Source organism: Oculina patagonica, chromosome 3 (genome assembly GCF_052425735.1).
Source record: "Oculina patagonica isolate OP01 chromosome 3, crgOcupat, whole genome shotgun sequence".
In the NCBI taxonomy this organism is placed as follows: domain Eukaryota; kingdom Metazoa; phylum Cnidaria; class Anthozoa; order Scleractinia; family Oculinidae; genus Oculina; species Oculina patagonica.
This window is the reverse complement of record NC_135760.1, coordinates 686,383-710,484: the sequence shown is the minus strand read 5'-3', so window position 1 is coordinate 710,484 and position 24,102 is coordinate 686,383. Positions and strand designations below refer to the sequence as shown.

Sequence of the window (24,102 nt, the reverse complement as noted above, 5' to 3'; positions counted from 1 at the left end):
AGTTCTAGGACGTCTTCCTCTTGCTTATACAGAGACTTTATTTCAAGAAAGTTGGCTAGTATCTGCTTATAAAAAGTCGGAATTTCAGATTCTTCTAGAAACTTTAGATCATAGTTGCACCGAAGGAGGAAGTTTAGTCCGCCATATTTCTTGAAGAAATATAATGGAATAGATTTCCATGTCTGTCGGAGTTTGGTCTGAAGTTAAAAGTCTTGAAATCCAGGATAGACGTAGGGATTTAAATAAGATTGTTGGATTTGAAATTGCTATTTTTCCAGCATGCAGACTATATATTAAATGGCCTTTTTCAGTGTGTGAAAAAAAAAACTGACTGCTTTCATGTTGGGTTAGTGGATTCAATAATTTTTTCCACTTGCTAGATAGCCAAATGACATTTATGGATTTTTATTTTTTGTTGTTGATCTTTCCAGAGAAACATAGGACTTTGGGTAAGCATATAATGGTTTCACCTTGCCAAGTCTACCTGGGTCAGGCCAGGAAGAAATCAATTTTCTTTGCACATATGTCAGGCTTCATTTGAATATTTTACATTGCTAGCTGTAGTTTAAAATGCTACTGAAGGCCATCCAACAACTGAAAATACAGGCCTTAAAAAATGTCAAACAGCTTTTTTATAAATTATGCAAATGTCTGGTCAAAAAGTAGATCTTAAATGTCTCAGGTAATGAATGCGTGTAGAGAGGAGGATGGGAATTGCTGAGATATTGGCTGAAGATATTAATAACTACCTGAACTTGTTATAATAGTTTAACTCACCAGTAATTCAAAAAGTCCTCAGTACTGAATTCTGTAAATCTTGTTTACACATTAGGCATTCTATTAATCCCACAAATTACCTGTATACCACAAAATACAAAAGAAACGTAAATCTATGTCTGGCAATACAATACACATCATGGAAAGATAATTTAAAGTTAAGAAATGGTCTCATTTATCATGCCCAAAGAGGCAAATGTAATTTTTCTTTGCGGCCTGAAATGACCACTTGGTCAATATTTTGACAAAGGACAGGCAGCCTGGACAGGATCTAGCTCGAACGTGCCAATTTTCACTCGACTGCGAAATTCACTCGGTGCGTAGGTGGGAACAGTTACCTCAAAATAACCTTGTATTCTGTTTAAATCGCGTCTCATGGAACAGCTGACGGTAGTTAACAGCATCAGCCCATCTTATTCGTCGGAAAGTTTGTTTTCTACCTCGAAGTATTCAGCTATATCGACAGTAAGCCAAATCTCATCCGGTTGGTCGGCATATTCGGAAAATCACTTACCATTATGCAACGGTCGCACCAACCGGATTTTTCTTACAAATGGTAAGCACCCCTGCATGAAAAAACTCTCGAAACGTAACTCTATACGTAAGTAATTTATTTAAATTATTATTCCCTACACCTGCGATTGCACTTCAATGTTTTCAAACCTTTAAATAGCTACATACAATATTATGCCACACGATGTTAGTATTTAACACATCGACATAATGCTTCAGTGCTCCAGCTGAAGTGTTATGCTCGAAAATTTAACATACTGGCGTAATACACTATCACCCTCGTCATGAAAAACGCTTGACCGGTTTTGACTGAAAAGATTAATTTTATTGCTGTGAAGTTCATTAGCGAGACTTCGGTTTTTGCAGTAAGGTGTTTACTAGCACTATAATCAGTTGTTGTTGTTTTTTTTTCAAGAACGCAAACGAATTCTAAATATGCGATGCAGATTTCAACGCAGGCATCTTAAGAAGTTTGTCGTGGTGTTCTTCACGGCTTCTGTCATCGCTGTTCTCTATACAAATGTCTACACATCGTTAGCATTGCGTAGTGGAAGCGAAAGCACGACATCATTAACTCGGCCTTACGTAACGGCTAATGGTCTTCTGTTAGGTGAGTCGACAAAACATTTTATTCATTATACCTCATGTGTTGGGAACTCATAAAAATTCGGGCAGGAATTCAGTCGGGTTTCTTTCTTGGGAAAATTTTTATCTTTGCCGAACATGATTCAGTTTAGTCGCCACTTCTACCGATTAATTGCAGCTAGTGCATTAACCGCGACATAGAATTACTGAACCGACTTGTTATCAGCGAAACTTTTACTAATACATATTATATACGTCTCTAGAGATTGCTAGAGAGCAATATTCAGTACAAAATGTGGAAATTTGACATGATTCTTTGATGAGATTATTATTAACAGAGTTATTTATGTGAAACACATAGAAAACTTTATTGAAACACGAATGTATTTGAGTTTCGGTAAAGTATATCTAACGGTGAAGATATTGTGAACGCCTTTTGCTTTAATTAGTCACGAAACACCACCGGTTTGCTCCGAAATATTGCAGAGAAATATTATATACATGATAGGTATTTTTTAGAACTTATGTGCAGATGAATAAATAATCTTAACGCTCGAGCCCGTACTAAGAAATATATTTTTAAAATAATCCCAAAATATGCTCTTACACTTTGACTCCCTAGAGAATTAAAAGTTGATTTTGGTCACGACAAACGCGGCCACAAAACTGAAACAACAAGAAAGCTTTTCATTTTCAAAAGGGCAGTTATTTTGTTGGGGTGAATAGGAAGCCCGCAGTGTTGCTATCGACAAGTTTACCATTCTTGTTTGCGCGACTGTCGTCCACAAGAAAAGCATTATTGCGACCATCTTGCACCAGTTATCTGATGTAGAAAAAAACATGTGCAATGAACGTTTGTTACCTTGTCCTCTAGGGTAGCTATATCAGTCATAAACAGTTGTCGACTAATGTTGATTAGTAGAAACGCAGCTGTGTTCTATTGGAAATCCGCGAATCTGATTGGTTCTCCCACTGTTTTCTATTTTAACAATAGAGTGTATCTGTCGAGGAACTATCGGCTGATAGTTGCCCCGCGGAAATTTGATGTTCTTAAAACAAATATTAGCCCGAGAAGCGAAGCTTCGAGGGCAAATATGCTAGTTTTAAGAACATCAAATTTCCAAGGGGCAACTATCAGACCGATAGTTCCGAGACAGAAACACTCTATTGTCTTTATTGTCACCCTGCGAGCAGAGCCCCTTCTTTTTCCACTGATATACTTGAGAAGAAAGGGGCTCTGCAAGAATCATGTAAAATCTTTGTTGAGCATGCGCGAGGTTTACGCGATGCTTGTGACGATGCTTGCGCGTTTAGCTTGCGCGAGGACCACTTAATCCTAGTATGCGCGCGCGGAATGGCGTGTCGGATCGTACACGACAGTGTGAACAAAGTGTTTGTTTTACAAGTTCTTTTCTTCAAAAAGCGTCTGAGTTACCTCAGTAAAAACACGTCAAGCACCGCTTAAGGTTGTATTAGTGTCTTTATGGTAGAGATGTGCGATTTAAACCGTGAAATTTCTTCTTGGTTTGCGAAAAACACGAGATCTTAAATGATCCATAAGCTGCACGCGCGCACAAACGGTAGCAGATGGTGAGAGCAATCGTCAGCTCTAGTGCTTTCGAGAGCGTACTGTGGGCTCCGTCTTGGCCATCAGTTTTTCCAAAAATTAATGCCCGCGCGGCAAAAACCGGTTTAATCTGGACTGACCAGCCCAAACTTTGGGGCTGCGGCGACTTCAAAGAAATGACACGATTCACGCAGAGCCTCTTTCTACTTCCCAAATCTCAACCGTAGGGAAGTTAAAAGAGGCTCTGCTCGCAGGGTGCTTTATTGTTCACCACTAAATTTTCTTCCGCGCGCACATACAAAAACAAGCATCGTGAATTATTTTTACTTTTGAGGATAAAAAACTCAATTGAAAGCTGAAATTTTACAAACGAAACAAAACCAGACGAGAAACCCACTAAATGCAGTGAATTTGGTTGGGGTTTTTTGTCTGCAGGCAGCTTGTTTACAAAAAACAGTCACGGGAGGGCACTATGGGCTGATAGTGCCCTCCGGCGGACGGGCACTATCGCGTCACGTGATCAATTTAAACCAATCAGAATCGGAGAAAATTTAGTGGTGAACTATAATTGCTCATAGAAAACTCGGGCTCGTAGTCTAATTGTTAAATAGAAATAGTTGTCTACGACTATCTCTCTTGTCTGTTAAACTTGTTTATAAAATTTGGCTCATGCAACGCGCGTTCTGCTCAGTCATCTAGCCTTTTTGCCGAGTGTGATGATAGGTTTTTCCTTGCTTTGTGTGTCTGAACCGAATTTTGAACTGTTGGGAAATGCGCTTTAACTTCGCGGAAATATGACTGAAATATGACTCAAATACGGGGAACTTAAGGACGTTCGCGCTAATTGTTTATGCGCATCCTTACTGCGCACGTAATTCATGTCGCAACGTCATGCCACGACCTGCATGAGCGCGCGCGCTGAGAAATCTTTCCAAACACATATAAGGTGGGTAGCCGTTGCGTTAACTTCGCTTGCAGTTTCCTCTCTTAAACAGTAGGTGACCCCCATTTTTTTCGGGATATACCACCTTTACTGATAAATCTCTACTGATTGACAAAAAATGAGCGAAATTCCAATGTTGGGAGCTTGTTATTTTTTCATTTTCTCCCCTCGCGCGCGACCAAATCACTCACATTTTCCAGCCTCGAGTTTTCGCAAATCCAATTCTTTAAGGCAAGATTTTCCTTAAGGGACTTCAAAAGCGAAATATATTTGTACAATAGACCCACTGAAATAAATTCAGGCAAAGAAAGTTAGCCTACATCAATTCATTTAAAATATTTTGTCGCCCGAAGCCGCTGAGGTCATATCGAGTGACGAAGTGAAATTTATCCAAATACGCGCCCTCTTTCGCTTATCGTAACTCGGGAACGAAGTCGGTGACCCCCACTTTTTTTTACATTTCTGATAAAAGTAACTGATAAACTAGTTGTGGTGAAATTTTAAGAAAAATTGCAATGTTGGAAGATTTTCGCGCGAACGTCCTTAACTCGGTAGAGCACCCAGTTAGTGCTTACGGAATCGAAGCCTTATCACAAGCTTCTAGGCACACGGCGATCTAACTTCAAGGAACTTCAGAACTACAGACGTAAGGCTGAGACAGAACTTGGGTACAACAGTAGTTTATTCTAACTCAGTTTGTAATCTTCGATGTAATCACCGATGCGATCACCAATGTGATCCCACCGTCGATGTAATCAAAGAAACTTTTACAACGTAGCTCCTTATATATCGTTGCTACAAATAAGGTGTTTACAATGTGAACAAAAGCTTTCTATTGAGTACAATAAATAATGAAACGATTGCAATTACAAGAGCGAACTTATATCAACAGTAGGAAGTTTACAAAATTAAAAACGAGATCTTAGATTAAAAATCACAACTTTGAAATTAGAAATAGCGAGCTTAAATTAAGCTAAAACAAGCATAGGAAATTTAAAGTGAAAAGCTTATTAAGATATCTGGAATTGGTTTGCTCAGCTAACTAACTAAGAGCAACCCTTGAATGAAAAGCAATATAACTTCATTAAGGAAAATAAGTTCAGCTGGCGAACTTCCTTGGAAACTAATATAAAACCAGGAACTTCAAATTATGAACGGAAAACTTAAAAGAATAAGTTACCGAGATATTTATCTAATAAATTGATTGTGGTTATGAAAAAGCTGCAGATGTACAGGTGCACAATTTCCAAACACACGACAAATTTGAATTTCTACTTGGACAGGAACTACTGTTGGTTTTTTAAAAGGTTTTAAAATGCTGAATAAGGATAAACACAGAAATGACTGGAACATGAAAATTCTCCCGTAACATGAGGTAGTGTGAACAAAGTGATGACGTCACCTTATTGCTTCGTAAATTAAAACGCGACTTAAATTAACGCGAATTGGAGGGAAATTTACTTTCAAATAAAGGAAATTAACGCGAGAGAGGGAGCAAATTTTCAAAATGATGACAATAAAACTGTAATTAACGCGACTGGTGATGTCTCTTAAGTTATTTTCATAACAGCTGTGGTAAAAAACAAAGATGTCGAGAACCGCTCTTCTGAAAGCAATAATAAACTGGAAATATTGCAGATGAGACTACTTTAAGGCTTTTACATTGTAAAAGATTTAAAAATTAAGGTGCAGAAAAGAGAAACGAGTTAAAATGTTTGAACGAGTTAAAATGTGCAAGGTATCCTATTGGCGTTGGGATAAATTGTTCTGCTGTCAACAAATCGCTTGCTAACTGAGTTTACTGTCATGATTAACCTTGACACCCCCACTAACCACAAGAAACTAGTCGAGTGGCAACACAGACGATTTCTAACAATCTGCTACTCTTGGTTTTAGAGTTCACATCAAGCATAAAGCAGCAAGTTCACTCTGCCCTGAATTCAACGAAAGATGAATCTGAATCGATCATCGCCACACCGCCCCGTAAGTTTGGCATACCAAGCAAACAGCAGCCAGCTCATACTGTTGTAAACTCAACGAACACTAGGTCGGAAACAAATATCATAATCCCAGGTAAGAACATTTAATTCTCAAGGGTGATTTACGCAGTGCTTATTATATATCTCTTATTATATATTTGATTTCCAAGCCTTCTTGTTGCATTGGTGAACGGTACGTGTTACGAGCTGTCAGAAACTCTGGCGTCCAGGGGAACTCCTGTTTTCACAAACATGTAAGCATACCTTGAGATTTCGTGGAGTACATGTCCAACTGGCTACTGTCACTGTTGCAAAAGATCTTTCCTCAAAAGAGGCACGCCTTCAATAAAATGAGCCAAGCCAAGATAATGAATAATAAGAAGGCGCGGGGAAAATGGGAAAGGGGGAAACCAAAGTGAGCGGAGATGTCCCCGCATGTCCTCTTGCCTCTCCCCTTCGGGGCTCAGTGGGAAAAAAGGGTACAACAGTTCTCTTTGAAATCTTTTAGTCAATGGTAAATAGATCATTTACAAGGTTATTTGCTAAGCCCAAAAAAGCTTTCTGTGTTGTTTCTTTAGCTTTCTTCTCCACGCATTTTTCGCTCACGCCCGATCGCGAATTCTCAATTTTTTAAACCAAAGGCATTTTTGCACCTTTCTTACTCTTAACAGAACCACACCCTTCTATTTGCCTGGATAAACAGATACTAAACACTTCCATGATAACCAAACTGGGAAGCTATCCACAAACAAAAGGTGAGATTTGAGTATTAATTTTAAAATGCTTGATTGAATTTTTGGCGGTATTTTTACAAGTAATAGTTAACGTTGTTCGCATATTTACACATAAAATTAATTTGAAATATTAAGAGACATTAGTTCTTTGTTTTACCAGTCTACTGTCAAATGGCGAGATTTTTAAGTGTCAACCGTCAAAGCTTTATGTCCACCCTCTCGTCCCTGTCCATTACATCTCTTCCTTATTAACGCTAACTGTGAATAACTGTGCTGTGATCATACCCACCTAAACATTTTTTTTTTATCATTTCAGGATTTCTTACAATTGGAATCGCATCAATTTTTCGACCACAAGGAGATAATTATCTCGTTAAAACGATTCAAGGCTTGATTGATAATACTAGCGACGAAGAACGACGTGAAATCTTCATTGTAATATTTCTTGCAGACTTTAATGGAGCAACTAAATCTACTGCTTTGACGGAAATCTTCAGTCGTTTTGAGAAAAACATTAATCAAGGTTTTATTCGTGTAATCTTTGCACCTAAGGAGTTTTACCCACCACTTTCAAATGTGAAGAAGAAATTTGGTGATAACCCGAAAAGGATCTTTTGGCGCTCAAATCAAAACATAGACTTTACATTTTTAATGTGTTATTGCCATGGTCTATCGCAGTATTATCTTCATTTAGAAGACGATGTACTTCCAGCGCCAAGCTTTTATCCCAAGCTCCGTGACTTTATCTCATCGGTAAAAAAGCCTTGGCCCATTCTAGACGCTTCCTATATGGGCCACGTTGCCAAAGTTTATCACGGCAACGACCTGGAGAATCTTGCCACGTATTTTTACCTCATGTACGACGAAATGCCAGTGGATTGGCTGATCATCTTTTGGCGAAGGATCAAATCTGAGGGACCATTTGATCAAGGGTTCATTTTTCCTCCGGCTTCCCTTTTTCAACATGTCGGAAGTCATTCTTCGTTTGCAGAAAACAAAGGTCGTGATACCAACAAGTCGAGGGAGCAATATTTTGATCAGTACGATATCAAATACAAGGGTTTAAATCCCTCGGCGATCGTCAGCAGCCAAATGACGTCCAATCTTGGACATCCACAAGATGCGTACAACAAAGGTTATGGCTATTTTTGGACCAAGGAAGTAAAACAAGGTGACTTTATTCTTGTTGAGTTTACTTCAGCAGTGACTGTTCGTAAAGTAGTTGTTGATACAGGTTCTTACATTGCCCCCAAAGATCAGCTTCAGTCCGCTGTGTTGCAGGCAAGTTTTAAAACAGAAGGTCAAACAAGTGATTCTCCAAAGTGTAAAGATTTCCAAACAATTGGAGAGTTTAAAAAAGGTAAAGCAGAAGTCACTTTTGATGGTGCGGGTAAAAATACAACTTGTTTACAAGTGTTGGTGACGAGTCCCCAGCCCACCTGGGTCTTCTTTAGGGAGATTGATGTTTGGCTGGCTTAAAATCGCTTCAAGTGTACTGCTTAGCATCCGAAGGTTTTGTAAGCTTGCCAAGAGGACTCGCACAATTGAGTGACATTCTTGCTGATCACTTTGAGCTGACCAAAAGACAGCAGCAGAAGTAACGATAACAACAGTAACAACAAAAACAACATGTACTAAGCAACATAAGCAACAGCAACAACAACAACAACAACAGCAACAGCAGCATGAGGCTGTATAGTAGATATTTGCCTGTTTAGCCTTATCTTTAATTACATAACCTTGGTACCTCTGCAGATGCTATATTTTTGTATTTTATTTTTTAATTATTTTATCCAATTTTTTAATAATGAACTTTATTCTACGCAAATCAGTTAAAAAATACTTCTTGCAAAAACAATAAAAAACGTTCCCACAATACATTATTTAAAAAAAAATGCTTACTTACATTTACACAATTCATTTTAAAATTAAGATACATTTGAATTTAGATTTGTAAATATCTGTTTTTAAATTTTAGAGTTTTTAACACGTAATTAATGTATTTATTGTACGCCATGGGCAACTAGTGGATTTTGGCGCTATATAAATATTAAATATTATTATTATTATTATTATTATTATTATTATTATTATTATTATTATTATTATTATTATTATTATTATTATTATTATTATGGGTAAACCAGCTCACCAACCTTGCAGAGTTCGCCTCATCACAACTACAAGCAAGCTATGCTGCCTTTACTTTTGGTCTGCGGCATCGGTGGACATATTTCCTTAGAACGCTACCCGATATCGAGTGTCTCCTGGAGTCACTATATAGCTAGAGCGTGCAATAGCCGACTCCCTTATACCGGCACTTGCAGGTCATACATGTACAGATACTGAACGGAACCTGTTGGCCCTGCCAGTGCGCATGGGAGGACTGGGTCTAGTCAACCCTATGGAACTTGCATCTTCAGAGTACACAGCCTCAACCAAGGTGACTGCTCCACTAGTAGAACAAATCGTATCACAAGAACATGAGTCACTTGACGACAACACAGTAAGGTCATTGCAACAAGAAGCTCGTAAGGAAAAGGAACAACGCTTGAGTGGCAATTTCGAGGAAGTGAAGAATGATCTTCCTTATAGATCTAAGAGAGCTGTTGAGCTTGCTACAGAGAAAGGGGCCTCAAGTTGTCTGACGGTTCTCCCTTTGAAGGATATGGATTTTACTTTGAATAAGAGGGAATTTAAAGATGCTATCCACCTGAGGTACAACTGGGATATAAATGGCACTCCATCGGTTTGCGTCTGTGGCGATGTCTTTAACAACGACCATGCTATGATCTGCAGACGCAGTGGCTTCATTATACAACGACATAATGAAGTCCGATCGTGAAGCTCAAATGCTTAACATGGTCTGCTATGACGTTGAAGTGGAACCAGTCCTACAAGAAATCACTGGAGAGATGCTGCCCAGAGGTGTCAATAAAGCGCCTGACGCTCGCCTGGATATTCATGCACGCGGGTTTTGGGATCGACAAAATTCTGCCTTTTTCGACGTGAGGGTTTGTCATCCCAACGCAGAATCATATAAAGATCTCAGCCCAGACCAAATTTATCGCCAGCATGAAAATGGGAAAAAGCGCTCATATGCAAAGAGAGTTTTGCAAATCGAGCAAGGAACATTCACTCCTCTAGTATTCTCAACTACAGGAGGAATGGCAGAAGAATGCAGACGATACCACAGCAGACTAGCAGAACTCTTGGCAATAAAGAAAGGGAAAGACTACTCCACGACTATCGCTTGGGTCAGAACCAAAATCTCGTTTGCAATCTTGAGATCAGCGCTTTTATGCCTTAGAGGTTCACGCACTATCAGGAGAAGGAACAATCTAAACATTAATGACATTTATATAGAAATAGAGAAAGGTCGAGCACGAATCCGATAGTTTCAAAAGTAATTATATATGAAGTGAGAATGATACTTATAGAATTTTTATAGCTTTTCTTTTTTATAGCTTTTCTTTTCTATGTATTAGTATAGTGAAACATTTTTAGAGAAACATTTTCGTGGACTATATTTCAAGAAATATTGAGACTTTCTTTCTAATAGTTATAAAGGTATGAATTTCGTTTTTTTTTTTTAATTCTTTTTAACGAAGTACTGTACATAGGTCATTTTTAGGAGTGTTGAATAAAATTATTATTATTATTATTATTATTATTATTATTATTATTATTATTATATTATTATTATTATTATTATTATTATTATAAGAACAAAACTACAGGAGGAATGGCAGAAGAATGCAGACGATACCACAGCAGACTAGCAGAACTCTTGGCAATAAAGAAAGGGAAAGACTACTCCACGACTATCGCTTGGGTCAGAACCAAAATCTCGTTTGCAATCTTGAGATCAGCGCTCCTTTGCCTCAGAGGTTCACGCACTATCAGGAGAAGGAACAATCTGAACTATCTGAACATTAATGACATTGATATAGAAATAGAGAAAGGTCGAGCACGAATCCGAAAGTTTCCCTTAAGACTCTCAAATTATATTGGAAGCGAGAATAATACGTATAAAATTTTTATTAGCTTTTCTTTTCTTTGAACGATCACCATTTGTAAAAATTTGATTTTGAAATATAGAAAAATTAATTGCATATTAGAAATGATTTTTAGATTTCAATTCTCGCTTATACAAAGACATTGTACCTTTTTATATAGCTTTTTTTAAGTTCTTAATCCTTTTTATCGGTGCTTGTATTTTTAATGATTGCGTGAAATAAAGTTATTGTCAGGTAATGAACGTTTATTCGTTTGTCTCACGATAGAATCGCTTTGAGATGTTGATCGCGACGTTTCGACTGCAATACTGCTAGTCTTCATCAGGCGATGAGGTCGATTGTTTACGTGTCACTATTTATGCACGTTGGTTCGTGCATGTTTGTGGCAAGTTTTGCAATATTAACACTGAGCTAGTTAATATGGTTGCTCGCGTTTTCCTGCTCTAAAGCCAAACGAGTTCATGAGGATAGTTCTCACTCAAAACCGTTCCTGTTTATTTTGCAAATTACAAGGCTCCAAAACATATTTTACTCTTGCAAAGCCGACCGCAAATAAAAAAAATTATAGCAAAATCGTACATCTACAAAGTCAAAGAAAACTGTTCATGCTAGGATTTCTTCTTCTTGGATTCTGTTAGTGAGGAAACCTATGGATGTTTTTAGCCTAATGGTTTATTAGGCAAGGTATGTCCTGACCGATCCTGAGAAGATCGACGACCAGTTACCATTTTTAATTTTATCGTTTAATTGTTAAAAAATATTCGAAGAAATCCTTTAAAAAAGTAAAATTCATTTGTGATATTTTTATATTTTTGTGTTTATATCAATGGCTGCGGATATTTTACTTGTAAATATTTAGTCAAGGATGCGAAATTTTATGTACCGTTTTAGCGCACTGTGCCTTTACGCCGTCACTCGGATTAATTAGTTCTCAGTTTTAGTAAAAAAAGGTAAGCAAGGTTTCGTGTTCAAAGCGTTGGTTCGCGTCTTCATTAGTATCAATAAAAAGGTAAGCAAGGTTTCGTGTTAAAAGCGTTGGTTCGCGTCTTTACAAGTATGAATAGAAAGTTAAACTTTGGTGTTCAAAGCGTTGGTTTGGGTCTTCGCAAGTATCAATAAAAAGTTAACCAAAGCCATAGTTTAGTGTTGAAGGCGTTGGTTCGCGTCTTCACAAGTATCAATAAAAAGTTAAGCAAAGTTTCGTGTTCAAAGCGTTCAACTTGGTTCGCATCTTCAGTTAAGGTTTCATGTTCAAAGCGTTGGTTCGCGTCTTCACAAGTATCAATAAAAAGTTAAAATTTGGTGTTCAAGGCGTTGGTTTGGGTCTTCACAAATGCAAGTATCAATAAACAGTAGATCAAACTTTCGTGTTCAAAGCGTGGGTCGGGTCCTCACATGAATCAATAAAAAGTTAAGCGTGGTTTTATGTTCAAAGCGTTGTTTCGCGCCTTCACAAGTATGAATAAAAAGTTTAGCGTGGTTGTTTTCGTACTTCGAGTAATACCAGGCGTTTTTTATTCAGACTTAGGTGGTCTAAATGAGACACACAGGGATAATTTGTTTGGACTCTCGTCTTCTTAATTAGTCCGACGGGCACACCGACGGTCAAATTTTCCTTAGGGTACACCTGTGAAAATTGACCTGACTAGTACAAATTTACGCTACCCACTCCCCCAATGAAGCAAAATTGTCATACCGAAAAAGTTTTGGAAATCTATGAGCAGTTGTATTTCGAGGGAATTACCTTAATAATATACAGCTTCACGTACTACAATGTACATTTTTAGTGATGAAAAAGGAACTTATATATTTACTCTTTAACTTGTATCATTATAGCGTCTAGTAATGCACCGATTGTTGAGTTCAAACACAATTTAAGTCTAACAGCCCAACAAAAACAGTTAACTGGAAAAGGATTTTGAAATTACAGTATCCCCACGGTGGCGAAAAAAGTACAAAACTGAGTTTATTTTTTACTGGATATATCTATTGAATAATGTAAACACGCGCGCAAGGTCCAATGACAACGAGCAAATACGAGAATTTTTAACTTGATGCAAGCGAAAGAAATTTAGAACATAGACCGTTCTGCAAGTTCGAACAAAAACGAAAAGAGAATTGGAAATCGACGCTTCATGTGATAAAATCGATCAAATCTCGCCCACTATCATCGTCTAGCTTTTGTTCTTGATCGATCTTAGCCTTATAAATTAACGATATGTTTAGGCTGTAATGGATAGACCTGCACGGCTCCATTTTCACTTTCGAATACACCACTGGAATAACAAACAAATTTTTTTCGCATATTGGGCAAAATTCGTCTACGGTCATTCGCTCTTCACCATATTTCAATTTCAATTCTTCAACTACGTCTGGGTTTTGAGCTTCCACTGGTTGAAGGCTACCGTAAATGATCTTATAAACGCCCGGGGCGTCTGTATTAAATTTTAGGGGTCCTACAGGAGGCGTTACATAGATATGAGGCGTTTATTAGAGAGAGGCGTTTATTTCTACGCAAACTTTTACTTGCATATATTTCACATTTCTCTGATAATTGTTAGCGAACAATATAAGTTACTGTAATTCGCTTTATCTTGTTTACCCCCCAAAATTTTTGCATAAGCATTGTTTTCAATTTCTCTTGGGATGATTGTACGTCACTGTGAATCCAAAGAGAAATTGAAAACAATGCTTATGCAAAAATTTTGGGGGGTAAACAAGCTGTATTATGGGAACGGTGCAAACAGCAAATGAAATGTCAGCGCGATAAGTGAGGTTTATATTTATATATAACTGCAACAAAAAACAATGGAAAGATACGCAAGGTTATCAATATCGATAGGTTTCAACCACACGCAGCCCAAGCTAACGATAAGAGCCACAGTACTCTAAGACTCAGTTTGTAAGGATTTGTATTGGAATGAAACAATTTTGTTTTACGAAGTATAAATTCGAAAGTTTTATGAATAAAATTGACTCGGCACTGTAGCTGTGTCGTGTTCTTTCTTGTTTGCCAGCTCCTCGAGCTAAATAATTTGAAGTGATTTGGATGAATTATATATATTGCTTTGCGAAATTTTAAACACGCCAATATTCCCAAGGCTGGAAACTATTTTCGACAGCATCTCATTCGAAGGGAAATATCTTCCGTCAAATTGGTCAAATCGCTACATAATTTTTACCATCGTAATCCTCGGTAATTTATCTTTCCTATCCTTGCCGCTTTGGTTCTGAGTGCTCTAGTGAAGCGTAGAAAATTTTTCCAAAGTGCAACTTTTGCTTTTCTTGTTATGCGCGGCCCATCAAACCACACACAAAATGGCGTCGGCTCGAAAAACTTGACCTCAGCGGTGGAGGGGCAGGAAGTTATTGTTACTTACTTTAAAAGACGCTGCGAGACCCGGAGAGGTCGATTTTCTACTGGAAAATCGGCGTTTAAGAATCACGTGCCGGTGATTTTCTTTTTCCTGTAGAAATATTTGGGGATATCATTAAAGTACACGTGTTTAAAAATTCGCAAAGCAATAACTCATCCAAATCACTTCAAATTGGCTCGAAGAGCTGGCAAACAAGAAAGGACACGACACAGCAACAGTGTAGGTCAACTTTATTTATAAAACGTTGGAATTTTTTTCATCGTAAAACAAAATTGTTTCATTCCCATACAAATCCTTATAAATTGAGTCTTAGAGTACTATGGCTCTTATGGTTAGCTTGGGCTGCCTGTGTTTCAATCAGTCTGGATGTCAATGAAGGAACCGTTATATTTGTCTTTGTCGATAAAGACTTTTTCTCTGTTCACCAAGCACCACTGGTTTGCATTGTTTATCATATATAGTTTTGAATATTGACTGCACTTTTAAGAGGTAAATATATCAAATACGAGAAAGAGAGTGCTTCATCATATTTCCAAACACCGAGCGTGAGAGAGTTGAAAATACGAGGCGCAGTGAAGTATTTTTGACGAAATTCGACGTGTTTTATTTTTGCATATCATTTTTTTATAGGTACAAACGATTACTGCATGTACAAACTCTCGAAACTATATACGTAAGTAATTTATTTACATTGTTGTTTTCCATTCGGACTGATTGACGTTCGAATATTTAGCTTGCTAGCTGCTAACGGCCCATAAGGCCTGGCAACACGAGGACACATGTTTCTAGAAACACACACAGCACGCGCATGTTCCCCCAACCAATGTTTCTCAGTTTTGCTACACGGGAAGAAAATGTTTCCATGGTCAATTTTTGTATCCAAGAAGCATAATAAGCTACTGCTACACGTGGTCTGGTGTGTAAAGCGCATTTGGACGTATGGAAAATGCGCTATATAAATGCATTATCATTATCATTAAAAACATTCCGTGTATCCGCACGTCATGGAACCATTGCAAAACGAAGAAACAATTATGGAAACATGTTTTCTCGTTTTGTCAGGCCTTTATGCCAGACAAAAAATCCCTCAACTCTCCAGCACTCTAACTTTCGCCCGAGGTAACCACGCCTGCATTATCTAGCAAACATGCAGCTGCATTGGAAACGAGCCTCCCGGCTAAAGTGCTTAACAACAATTATTTTTATTTATTTTTCGTTTTATTCTGTTGTAAGCGAAAAACGAACCAAACTTCGATTGTACTTCAATGTTTTCAAAGCTTTAAATAGCTACATACAATATTATGCCACAGGATGTTAGTATTTAACATATCCATATAATGCTTCACTGCTCCAGCTGTAGTATACTGATGCTCGGAAATTTAACATTTTGCCTCCACTACACATCCGGACACACAAACCATTGATTAAATTGGGTGCGTTGGCCAGCCAAGCCAACATATAGTATACTGATGCTCGGAAATTTAACATACTGGCGTTATACGTATTTCACCCCCGTCGTGAGAAACGCTTGACCGGTTTTGACTGAAAAGATTTTATTGCCGTGAAGTTCATAAGCGAGGCTTCAATTTTTGTAGTAAGGTGTTTACTAGCACTATAATCAGTTGGGTTTTTTTTTCAAGAACGCCAACGAATTCTAAATATGCGATGCAGTTTTCAACGCAGGCATCTTAAGAAGTTTGTCGTGGTGTTCTTCACGGCTTCTGCCATCGCTGTTCTCTATACAAATGTCTACACATCATTAGCATTGCGAAGTAGAAGCGAAAGCACGACATCATCAACTCGGCCTTACGTACCGGCCAATGGTCTTCTGTTAGGTGAGTCAACAAGAATTTTCATTCAATATAGCTCATGTGTTGGGAACTCATAAAAATTCGGGCAGGAATTCAGTCGGGTTTCTTTCTTGGGAAAATTGTTTTCCGCCTTTGCCGAACATGATTCAGTTTAGTCGCTACTTGACCTAGGTGTACCGATTAATTGCAACTAGTACATTAACCGCGACATGGAATTACTGAACCGACTTGTTATCAGCGAAACTTTTACTAATACATATGTCATACTTCTCTAGAGATTGCTTAGGAGCAATATTAATTCAGTACAAATGTGGAAATTTGACATGATTGCTTGATGAGGTTATTATTAACAGAGTTCAGTTTATGTGCAACACTTCTTAAAAAAACTTTATTGAAACAGAAATATTTGAGTTTTTGTAGTGTATTTATCGGTGAGGATATTGTTAACGCCTTGTGCTCTAGTCACGAAACACCACCGGTTTGCATTGTTTATTATAGTTTTGAATCCACTGAACTGTTTAGAAGCTGATCTGAAATCTTTTTTCTGTTAAGCAAAGTTACAGAAATTAAAACGAGTAACTTTTGCCATCGACCCGAAATTATTGCAATAACGCTTCTGAAGTATAAAGGAATGAAAATTCGGCGATAACGGGCTAGGAATAACAACGCCCGACGATCGAGATTTACAACTAATTCAATAGCGGGACAACTTTGGGTACTGATAAACCAACATGGAGTGATTACCCAGATTTACGGTTGTTTCGATAAAGTTTTTAGCAACGTCCGATCACATCTTATACCTAAGTGGCGATACTATTTATTTGGTTTAACAGATTTTCTTTCGTAACCGCTATTATCGAAGGGAAAGAACCTAGTTAATTAATTGAAAAAAGCGATATTTTTCACTTTGCCGCGGGTGGTTCGCTTTCACTTTGAATAAATTAAGATAAATTTGTGGCAAGAAATTACAAGCACTTTCAAGTAACTTACAATTGTTCTGTCGTTCTTTTCCTTGGACTTAGCTTTGTTTGTATCTTTTAAAATTATTCTTTAGCAAAACTAAATCATATCTCAGTGAGGTTTGATTATTCAATTTCTCCGCTGTAGATTTATAGCTATTTATATACGGACCGTTATACGCAATAACACGTCTTTTTAGCTTCGTATGTTAATTGCGCATTAATGATCTCTAGAGAATTTTTCCTTTATCTATAGATCTAAAAATTGTTCATTCATTTTTACGTGGATTTGTTTTGGAATTTGAAAGAGATAATCCTCAAGGGTATCATCACATGGCCCGACATTGGACAACAAACAAACGAAGCTAACATGGTCTTTTCCAAAATTTATCCGGAGGCCATTATAAGACGTTGTTCTGGAAACTCTCGCCCGGTTCTCGTCGAAACACAAGGAATAATTTGGACTACTTTACATTGTTTGTCACAATTAACGTTGTTCTGTATGTTAAACGAACGGAACTCGAGAATGTTAAAACAAGCTGAACAGTTTAAAGTCGAGTTTATTCGAACAAAATTTGCGATACCTTGTTAACAGATAAGATTCTAGATTCACAAGATTGATGACTGAACGACTAATACTCCGTAATATTGCTGAGAAATATAATATACAGTAAAAAACCCCGAGAAATTTGACCTCATTTTTTATAAGAACCTATTTAGTCTAAAATTTAAAAACAGGTTCTCATTTTCTAAAATTTATTAAAAATGTTTCCTTTAATTTGGGAAAATAAGTTTGGACTTACTGTACATGTATACAATATCGTGTTCTAAATGATTAGTTCTTCATTTTTACATTAACACTTGTGTGGTTTGCAAATTTTATACAAATAATAGGCCGAATATCACAAAAAGTTCTATTAGCAACAATGTAAAATTTTTCCCTGAAAATAAGAACCTTTTAAGAACCTAAATAGCCTAAATTTGTGTTAACTGCTATTAATGTAAGAGCCCGTTTAGTCTAACCTGAAAAAACCTAGTTTCTCACTCGCGGGTACATGATAGGAATTTTTCAGAACTTATGGCTTTGACTCCCTAGAGAATTAAAAGTTAAGATTGGTCATGACAAACAAAACTGAAACAACAAGAAAGCTTTTCCTTTTCAAAAAAGGGCAGCTATTTTGTTGGGGTGAATAGGAAACCCGCAATCTTGCTTAATCAACAAGTTTGTTATTTTTGTTTGCGCAACAGTCGTCCACAACAAAAGCATTATCGCGACCATTTTTGTTGTCATGACAACAAAGATTGCATCAGTTATCTTTATGTAGAAACATGTTCATGTTCAGTGAATGCTTGTAACCTAGTCCTCTAGGGTAGCTATAACAGTCACAAATAGGTCTCGACTAATGTAAGTTGTTGAATAGAAACAGTTGTCTACAACTTTCTTTCTAGTCTGTAAACTTGTTTATAAAATTTGGCTCATGAAACGCGTGTTCTGCCCAGTCATCTAGCCTTTTTGCTTAGGTAATGTGAACAAGGTGATGACGTCACCTTACTACTCCAGTAAATTAAGGTCTTTGAAATCAACGCGACTTACCGTAAATTAACGCGAATTGGAGGAAATTAACGCGAGAGAGGGAGCAAATTTTCAAAATAAAGAAAATAAAACTGTAGTTAATGCGACTAGTGATGTCTCTGAAGATTTTTTGGCTGTAGAAAAAAAGGATGTCGATAATTGCTCTTCTGAAAGCAAGAATGAACTGGAAATATTGCAGATGAGACTTCTTTAAAGCTTTTACATTGTAAAAGATTTAAAAATAGCGTGCAGAAAAGAGAAACGAGTTAAAATGTTAAAATGTGCAAGGTATCCGAATGGCGTTGGGATAAATTGTATTTCTGTCAACCAATCGCGTGCTTACTGAGCTTACTGTAATTAACCTCGACATCCCCACTAACCACGAGAAACTAGTCGAATGTTTTGGGAAACCAGATAATTTCTAACAATTATTTACTACTCTTGGTTTTAGAGTTCACGTCAAACATAGAGCAACAAGTTCAAAGTGCCATAAACTTAACCAAAGATGAATCTAAATCGATCATCGCCACACTGCCCCGTAAGTCTGACACACCAAGCAAACAGCAGCCAGCTTATACTGTTGTAAACTCAACCAACACTAGGTCGGAAGCAAATATCATAATCCCAGGTAAGAACAGTTAATTCTCGAGGGTGATTTACGCAGTGTTTATTATAGATCTCAATAAAAAGCTTTGCCTGTAATTTTATTTCCAACCCTCCTTGTGGCATTGGTAAACGGTATGTGTAACGAGCTGTCAGAAACTCTAATGTAAGCATACCTTGAGATTTCGTGGAGTACATGTCTAACTGTTACTCGTGCAAAGCTTTTTCCTATACGGAGGCTTGTTCATTCTGTTGCGCACGCTTCCAATAAAATTAACCAAACCAAGATAATTAAAAAAGCGCGGGGAAAATGGGAAAAGGGAAATACAAAGTGCGCGGAGAATTCCCTGCACGCCCTCCTGGCTCTCTCCTTCAGCGGAGAGAAGCGATGATTGGACATTTGTTTGATACCAATTTTGCAGCAGTAACTGACAAATATTTGGTAGCACTGACCCATCAAAGTAAAGAGCTAAAAAGTGCTGGAAACCGGTTTGAGCCTCCTTAAGACAATGACAAATAGATCACTTACAAGGTTATTTGCTAAGCTTAAAAAAGCCTTCTATTTAAATGAAATAAAGCTTAAAGATTAATTCAGAATTAATCGTTTTTTACCTTGCTTTAAAGCTGTAGAAAAGGAGAGAAAGAAGGGCAGTTCGGGAACTCTCACGCCCGATCGCAAATTCTCATTTATTGTTAACGAAAGGGATTTTTGTACTTGTCTTACTCTTAACAGAACCACACCCTTCTATTTGCCTGGACAAAAAGATAATAAACACTTCCATGATAACCAAATTGGGAAGCTATCCATCGACAAAAGGTAAGATAAGAGAACTGTAAAAATTTTAAAATGTCCTGATTGAATTTTTGGCGGTAATTTTGCAAGTAATAGTTTTTCGCATGATTAAAAATATAATACAAACAGCGGTGATAAACATGATAAAAAATCGCATTTTACTAAACTTGACGTTTCGTATGCTAAGCTACATACATTTAAATGTAGTGACATTTATTGGGTTGATGGCCTCAACCGTTCTCAACGATCTAAGGTCATCTACAAAGCTGGCTGCTGGGACTGTGATGACGTTTACGTAGGAAGAACAAAACGACGATTACATGACAGAAAAACTGAACATTTTAAGGCCCTCACTAAATGTGACCATTCATCAGCTATTGCTGATCACATTAAAACCACAGGCCATAACATCAAATGGGATCATTTCGAAATCCTTGCATCTGGCAAGACTGACCTCCACTGCAAAATAAAGGAGACATTATTTATCCAAGAACTTCAACCCTCATAAAATGCAAATGTCGGCAGTGAGAGGCTGCTGCTTTTTTAACTGAAATGTCACTACATTTATTAAATAACTGCTGAAGATCAATCGTCTCAGTCTTGGTTCCAGACCCCTTTCATTACAATATATAAATAGTTGCCAAAAAGAGTTAACGGTCATACTTTTGAAAATGTATGTAGCTTAGCATACGAAACGTCAAGTTTAGTAAAATGCGATTTTTATCATGTTTATCACCGCCGTTTGTATTATATTTTTAATCAAGTTACGATGGCCTAAAACCAAGAGTCTATACGATACAGTTTTTCGCTTATTTCCACATAAAATATAATTTGAAAACAGTAAGAGATAATAATTCGTTGTTTTACCCGTATGCCGTCAAATAACGAGTTTTTGAATTGTCAACAGTCAAAGCTATATGCATCCTACCCCCCCCCCCCCCGCCCCCTTCCTGTCCATTACATCTCTTCCTTATCAACGCTAACTGTTAATAACTGTGCTGTGATTATACCAACTTTTAACATTTTTTGTTTCATTTCAGGATTTCTTACAATTGGAATTTCATCAATTTTTCGACCACAGGGAGAAAACTACCTCATTGAAACGATGCAAGCCTTGATTGATAATACAAGCGAAGAAGAACGACGTGAAATCTTTATTGTAGTATTTCTTGCCGACTTCGATGAAGCACCTAAATCCACTGTTTTGACGGAAATCTCCAATCGTTTTGATAAATATATTAATCAAGGTTTTATTCGCGTAATCTTTGCACCTAAGGAGTTTTACCCGCCACTCTCGAATGTAAAAAAGAAATTTGGTGATAACCCTCAGAGGATCTTTTGGCGCTCAAAGCAAAATATAGACTTTACATATATAATGTGTTATTGCCATGGACTCTCGCAGTATTATCTTCATTTAGAAGACGATGTCCGTCCAGCGCCAAGCTTTTATGCCAAGCTCCGTGATTTCATCACTTCAGTAGAAAAACCTTGGCCCATTTTAGACGCTTCCTTTGAGGGCCACGTAGCCAAAGTTTATCACGGCAACGACCTGGAGAATCTTGCCACGTATTTTTACCTAATGTACGACGAAATGCCAGTAGATTGGCTGATTATCTTTTGGCGAAAGATCAAATATGATCGACCATTCGATCAAGAGTTCATCTTTCCTCCGGCTTCCCTTTTTCAACATGTCGGAAGTCATTCTTCGTTTGCAGAAAACAAAAATCGTGTAAAGATGAGTGAACTATATTTTGATCAGTTCGATATTAAATACAAGGGTTTAAATCCCCCGGCAATCGTCAGTAGCCGAATGACTGCCCATCATGGACATCCACAAGATGCTTACAACAAAGGTTATGGCTATTTTTGGACCAAGGAATTGAAGAAAGATGACTTTATTATTGTTGAGTTTACTTCAGCAGTGACTGTTCGTAAAGTAGTTGTTGATACAGGTTCTTACATTGCCCCTAAAGATCAGCTTATTACGGCAGTTTTGCAGGCAAGTTTTAAAAGCGAACATCAAACAAGTGACGCTCCAAAGTGTAAAGACCTCGAAACAATTGGAGAGTTTAAAAAAGGTAAAGCAGAAGTCACTTTTGATGGTGCGGGTAAAAATATAACTTGTTTACGAGTGTTGGTGACGAGTCCCCCGGCTACCTGGATCTTCTTTAGGGAGATTGATGTTTGGCAAGTTTAAAATCGCATCACGTACACTGCTCAGGGCCTGAGGGATTGTCAAGCTTGACGTAAGGACTCGTACAGGAAAGACTGAGTGAAATGCAATCACACTCTCCTAATTTGTTTGCTCAGCGACAACAAAAGGATCGGAACTCCGGAGATAGTCAGTTGAAAACAAAAATTACAACAGCAGAAGTTACAATAACAACAGTAACTGCAGAAGCGGCAGCAACAGCAACAACAAAAACAGTAGTTGCTTAAGCTCTAGCTATTTGCATGTATAGCCTTATCTTCAGTTGCACAACCTCAGTACCTCTGCCGGCAAATGCGGCTGGATTGTTCAAGTGCTGAAGAAATCAATGCAAAGGCTTGAATAAAAGGTCTTTATAAAGGCTCTACAATTTTAACAGACTTATTCGTTCATGTATTTTTCTCTTTTTAAACATGTATTTTTAAAAATGACTCTATAGTTAGTGTCAGTTGGCGTCAAATTCTACCGCTTACATGACGGTCTGACTGATAACACTTAATTACCAACGTTGATTTTTCTGGTGGACAAAATAATAAATACTCTTTTCACTGATACAGTTTTTATTTAAAAGTGTTTAATAATATATACCAAAAGTCATTTTTCTCGTTCAAAAAAAACGTAAAAATACGCCCGGTATAAAAGGCCGATAAAAATATTTTCAAACAAAATTTCGAAAAACTTTTTTATATTGTTTTATTGTACAGTGATGTTACTACAAGTGTACAAAGTTTGAAGTTCATTGGAAATCTTTTGCGCTATCATCATCCTAAAGTTGCGTGACGATTACAGGCGCGCGAACGCACGCTGACCGGTAATAACCAATTTTTTTCGGCTCGAGGAGTTTACCAAGTTTTCCTAGGCATGGGGCTCCGCTCGCCGTCTGTTACCCAAACGCGAGGGCTACAGTGAGAGAATATCGGCCCGAGGTCTTATAATTAACTGCATTGACCGAGCGCAGCAGGGTCCGTATAGTGAGAAGGCCGAGGGCCGATATTCTCCTAGCACGGTCCCGAGCAAGCTTGGTTAATGGGTCTTAATGAAGGGATTTATTACACGGCTGAAAAGGTTTTTATAGCAATAAGCAAATAGTGCAAAATAAAGGATATAAAGAACGGGATTAAGACCTTTGACCCACTGAGTGTTTCGGTCAAAAAAGAATTCTCAAACGTTGTACGAGTGGGCTTTACATGCGAGTCAAGTTAATTATTTCACACTTTTGTAAATTATGCCATTACAGTGCACAAATAATTTATGATCAGATGGATCATTCGGGAAAATAGCCGGTCCAATACTAAGAAAATATTGGACCGACAATGGGGCAACCTGATTGATTGATTTAAGTTATTGGCCTTCTGACTACCACATTTGTTTAATAAAAAAATTACTGTCTTTCACGCCGTGACGAGGACTCCAAATGCGAGCTTGCCCCAGGTCTCCAAAGATCTTCACTGAATGGTGTTGTGCGATTTAAATATTAAACTTACAGTAAACGCTCTACGCCAGTTAAAAAAGATTGAATCCTGGTAATAGACCTTCAATTTTCTTACGATCCAAATATTGTTTAAAGACTTTGAAGCAAGGTATACCGTCAGTCAACTCATTGTTACTGTACTGATGTAATTGTCCATTTCTTAGTTCAAGATCTCGCTTTTGTTGTGTT

General features: G+C 37.6%; 2 protein-coding genes and 1 long non-coding RNA gene across 5 annotated transcripts in view; all 3 read left to right on the top strand.

Annotated features, from left to right (window-relative positions):
* LOC144646043 (uncharacterized) overlaps nucleotides 1–24,102 on the top strand; it is a 95,987-nt gene that overhangs the window by 33,095 nt on the left and 38,790 nt on the right. The window lies entirely within an intron of this gene.
* On the top strand, nucleotides 1,468–22,992 carry LOC144645995 (alpha-1,6-mannosyl-glycoprotein 4-beta-N-acetylglucosaminyltransferase-like). Of its 2 annotated transcripts, XM_078505510.1 has the most exons (5): nucleotides 1,468–1,685; nucleotides 16,117–16,329; nucleotides 19,289–19,465; nucleotides 20,174–20,257; nucleotides 21,274–22,992. In XM_078505510.1, exons 2-5 carry the CDS (start codon nucleotides 16,155–16,157, stop codon nucleotides 22,428–22,430), a joined length of 1,593 nt encoding a protein of 530 aa, XP_078361636.1. In that variant the 5' UTR covers nucleotides 1,468–1,685; nucleotides 16,117–16,154; the 3' UTR covers nucleotides 22,431–22,992. The 2 variants fall into 2 exon arrangements, with proteins under 2 accessions (XP_078361636.1, XP_078361638.1); XM_078505512.1 differs by lacking the exons at nucleotides 1,468–1,685; nucleotides 19,289–19,465; nucleotides 20,174–20,257 and having other exon boundaries at nucleotides 15,961–16,329.
* On the top strand, nucleotides 1,682–8,856 carry LOC144645994 (alpha-1,6-mannosyl-glycoprotein 4-beta-N-acetylglucosaminyltransferase-like). 2 transcript variants are annotated; one of them, XM_078505509.1, is made up of 4 exons: nucleotides 1,682–1,900; nucleotides 6,282–6,368; nucleotides 7,036–7,119; nucleotides 7,415–8,856. In XM_078505509.1, exons 1-4 carry the CDS (start codon nucleotides 1,726–1,728, stop codon nucleotides 8,575–8,577), a joined length of 1,509 nt encoding a protein of 502 aa, XP_078361635.1. In that variant the 5' UTR covers nucleotides 1,682–1,725; the 3' UTR covers nucleotides 8,578–8,856. The 2 variants fall into 2 exon arrangements, with proteins under 2 accessions (XP_078361635.1, XP_078361634.1); XM_078505508.1 differs by having other exon boundaries at nucleotides 6,282–6,458.

Bases quoted from the DNA above. Each gene is read 5' to 3' on its own strand.
- LOC144645994 (XM_078505508.1), top strand. From the start codon at position 1,726: ATGCGATGCAGATTTCAACGCAGGCATCTTAAGAAGTTTGTCGTGGTG. The intron at 1,901-6,281 runs GTGAGTCGACAA...TCTTGGTTTTAG, and splicing joins GGCTAATGGTCTTCTGTTAG to AGTTCACATCAAGCATAAAG. The intron at 7,120-7,414 runs GTGAGATTTGAG...TTATCATTTCAG, and splicing joins AAGCTATCCACAAACAAAAG to GATTTCTTACAATTGGAATC.
- LOC144645995 (XM_078505510.1), top strand. From the start codon at position 16,155: ATGCGATGCAGTTTTCAACGCAGGCATCTTAAGAAGTTTGTCGTGGTG. The intron at 16,330-19,288 runs GTGAGTCAACAA...TCTTGGTTTTAG, and splicing joins GGCCAATGGTCTTCTGTTAG to AGTTCACGTCAAACATAGAG. The intron at 19,466-20,173 runs GTAAGAACAGTT...TACTCTTAACAG, and splicing joins AGCAAATATCATAATCCCAG to AACCACACCCTTCTATTTGC.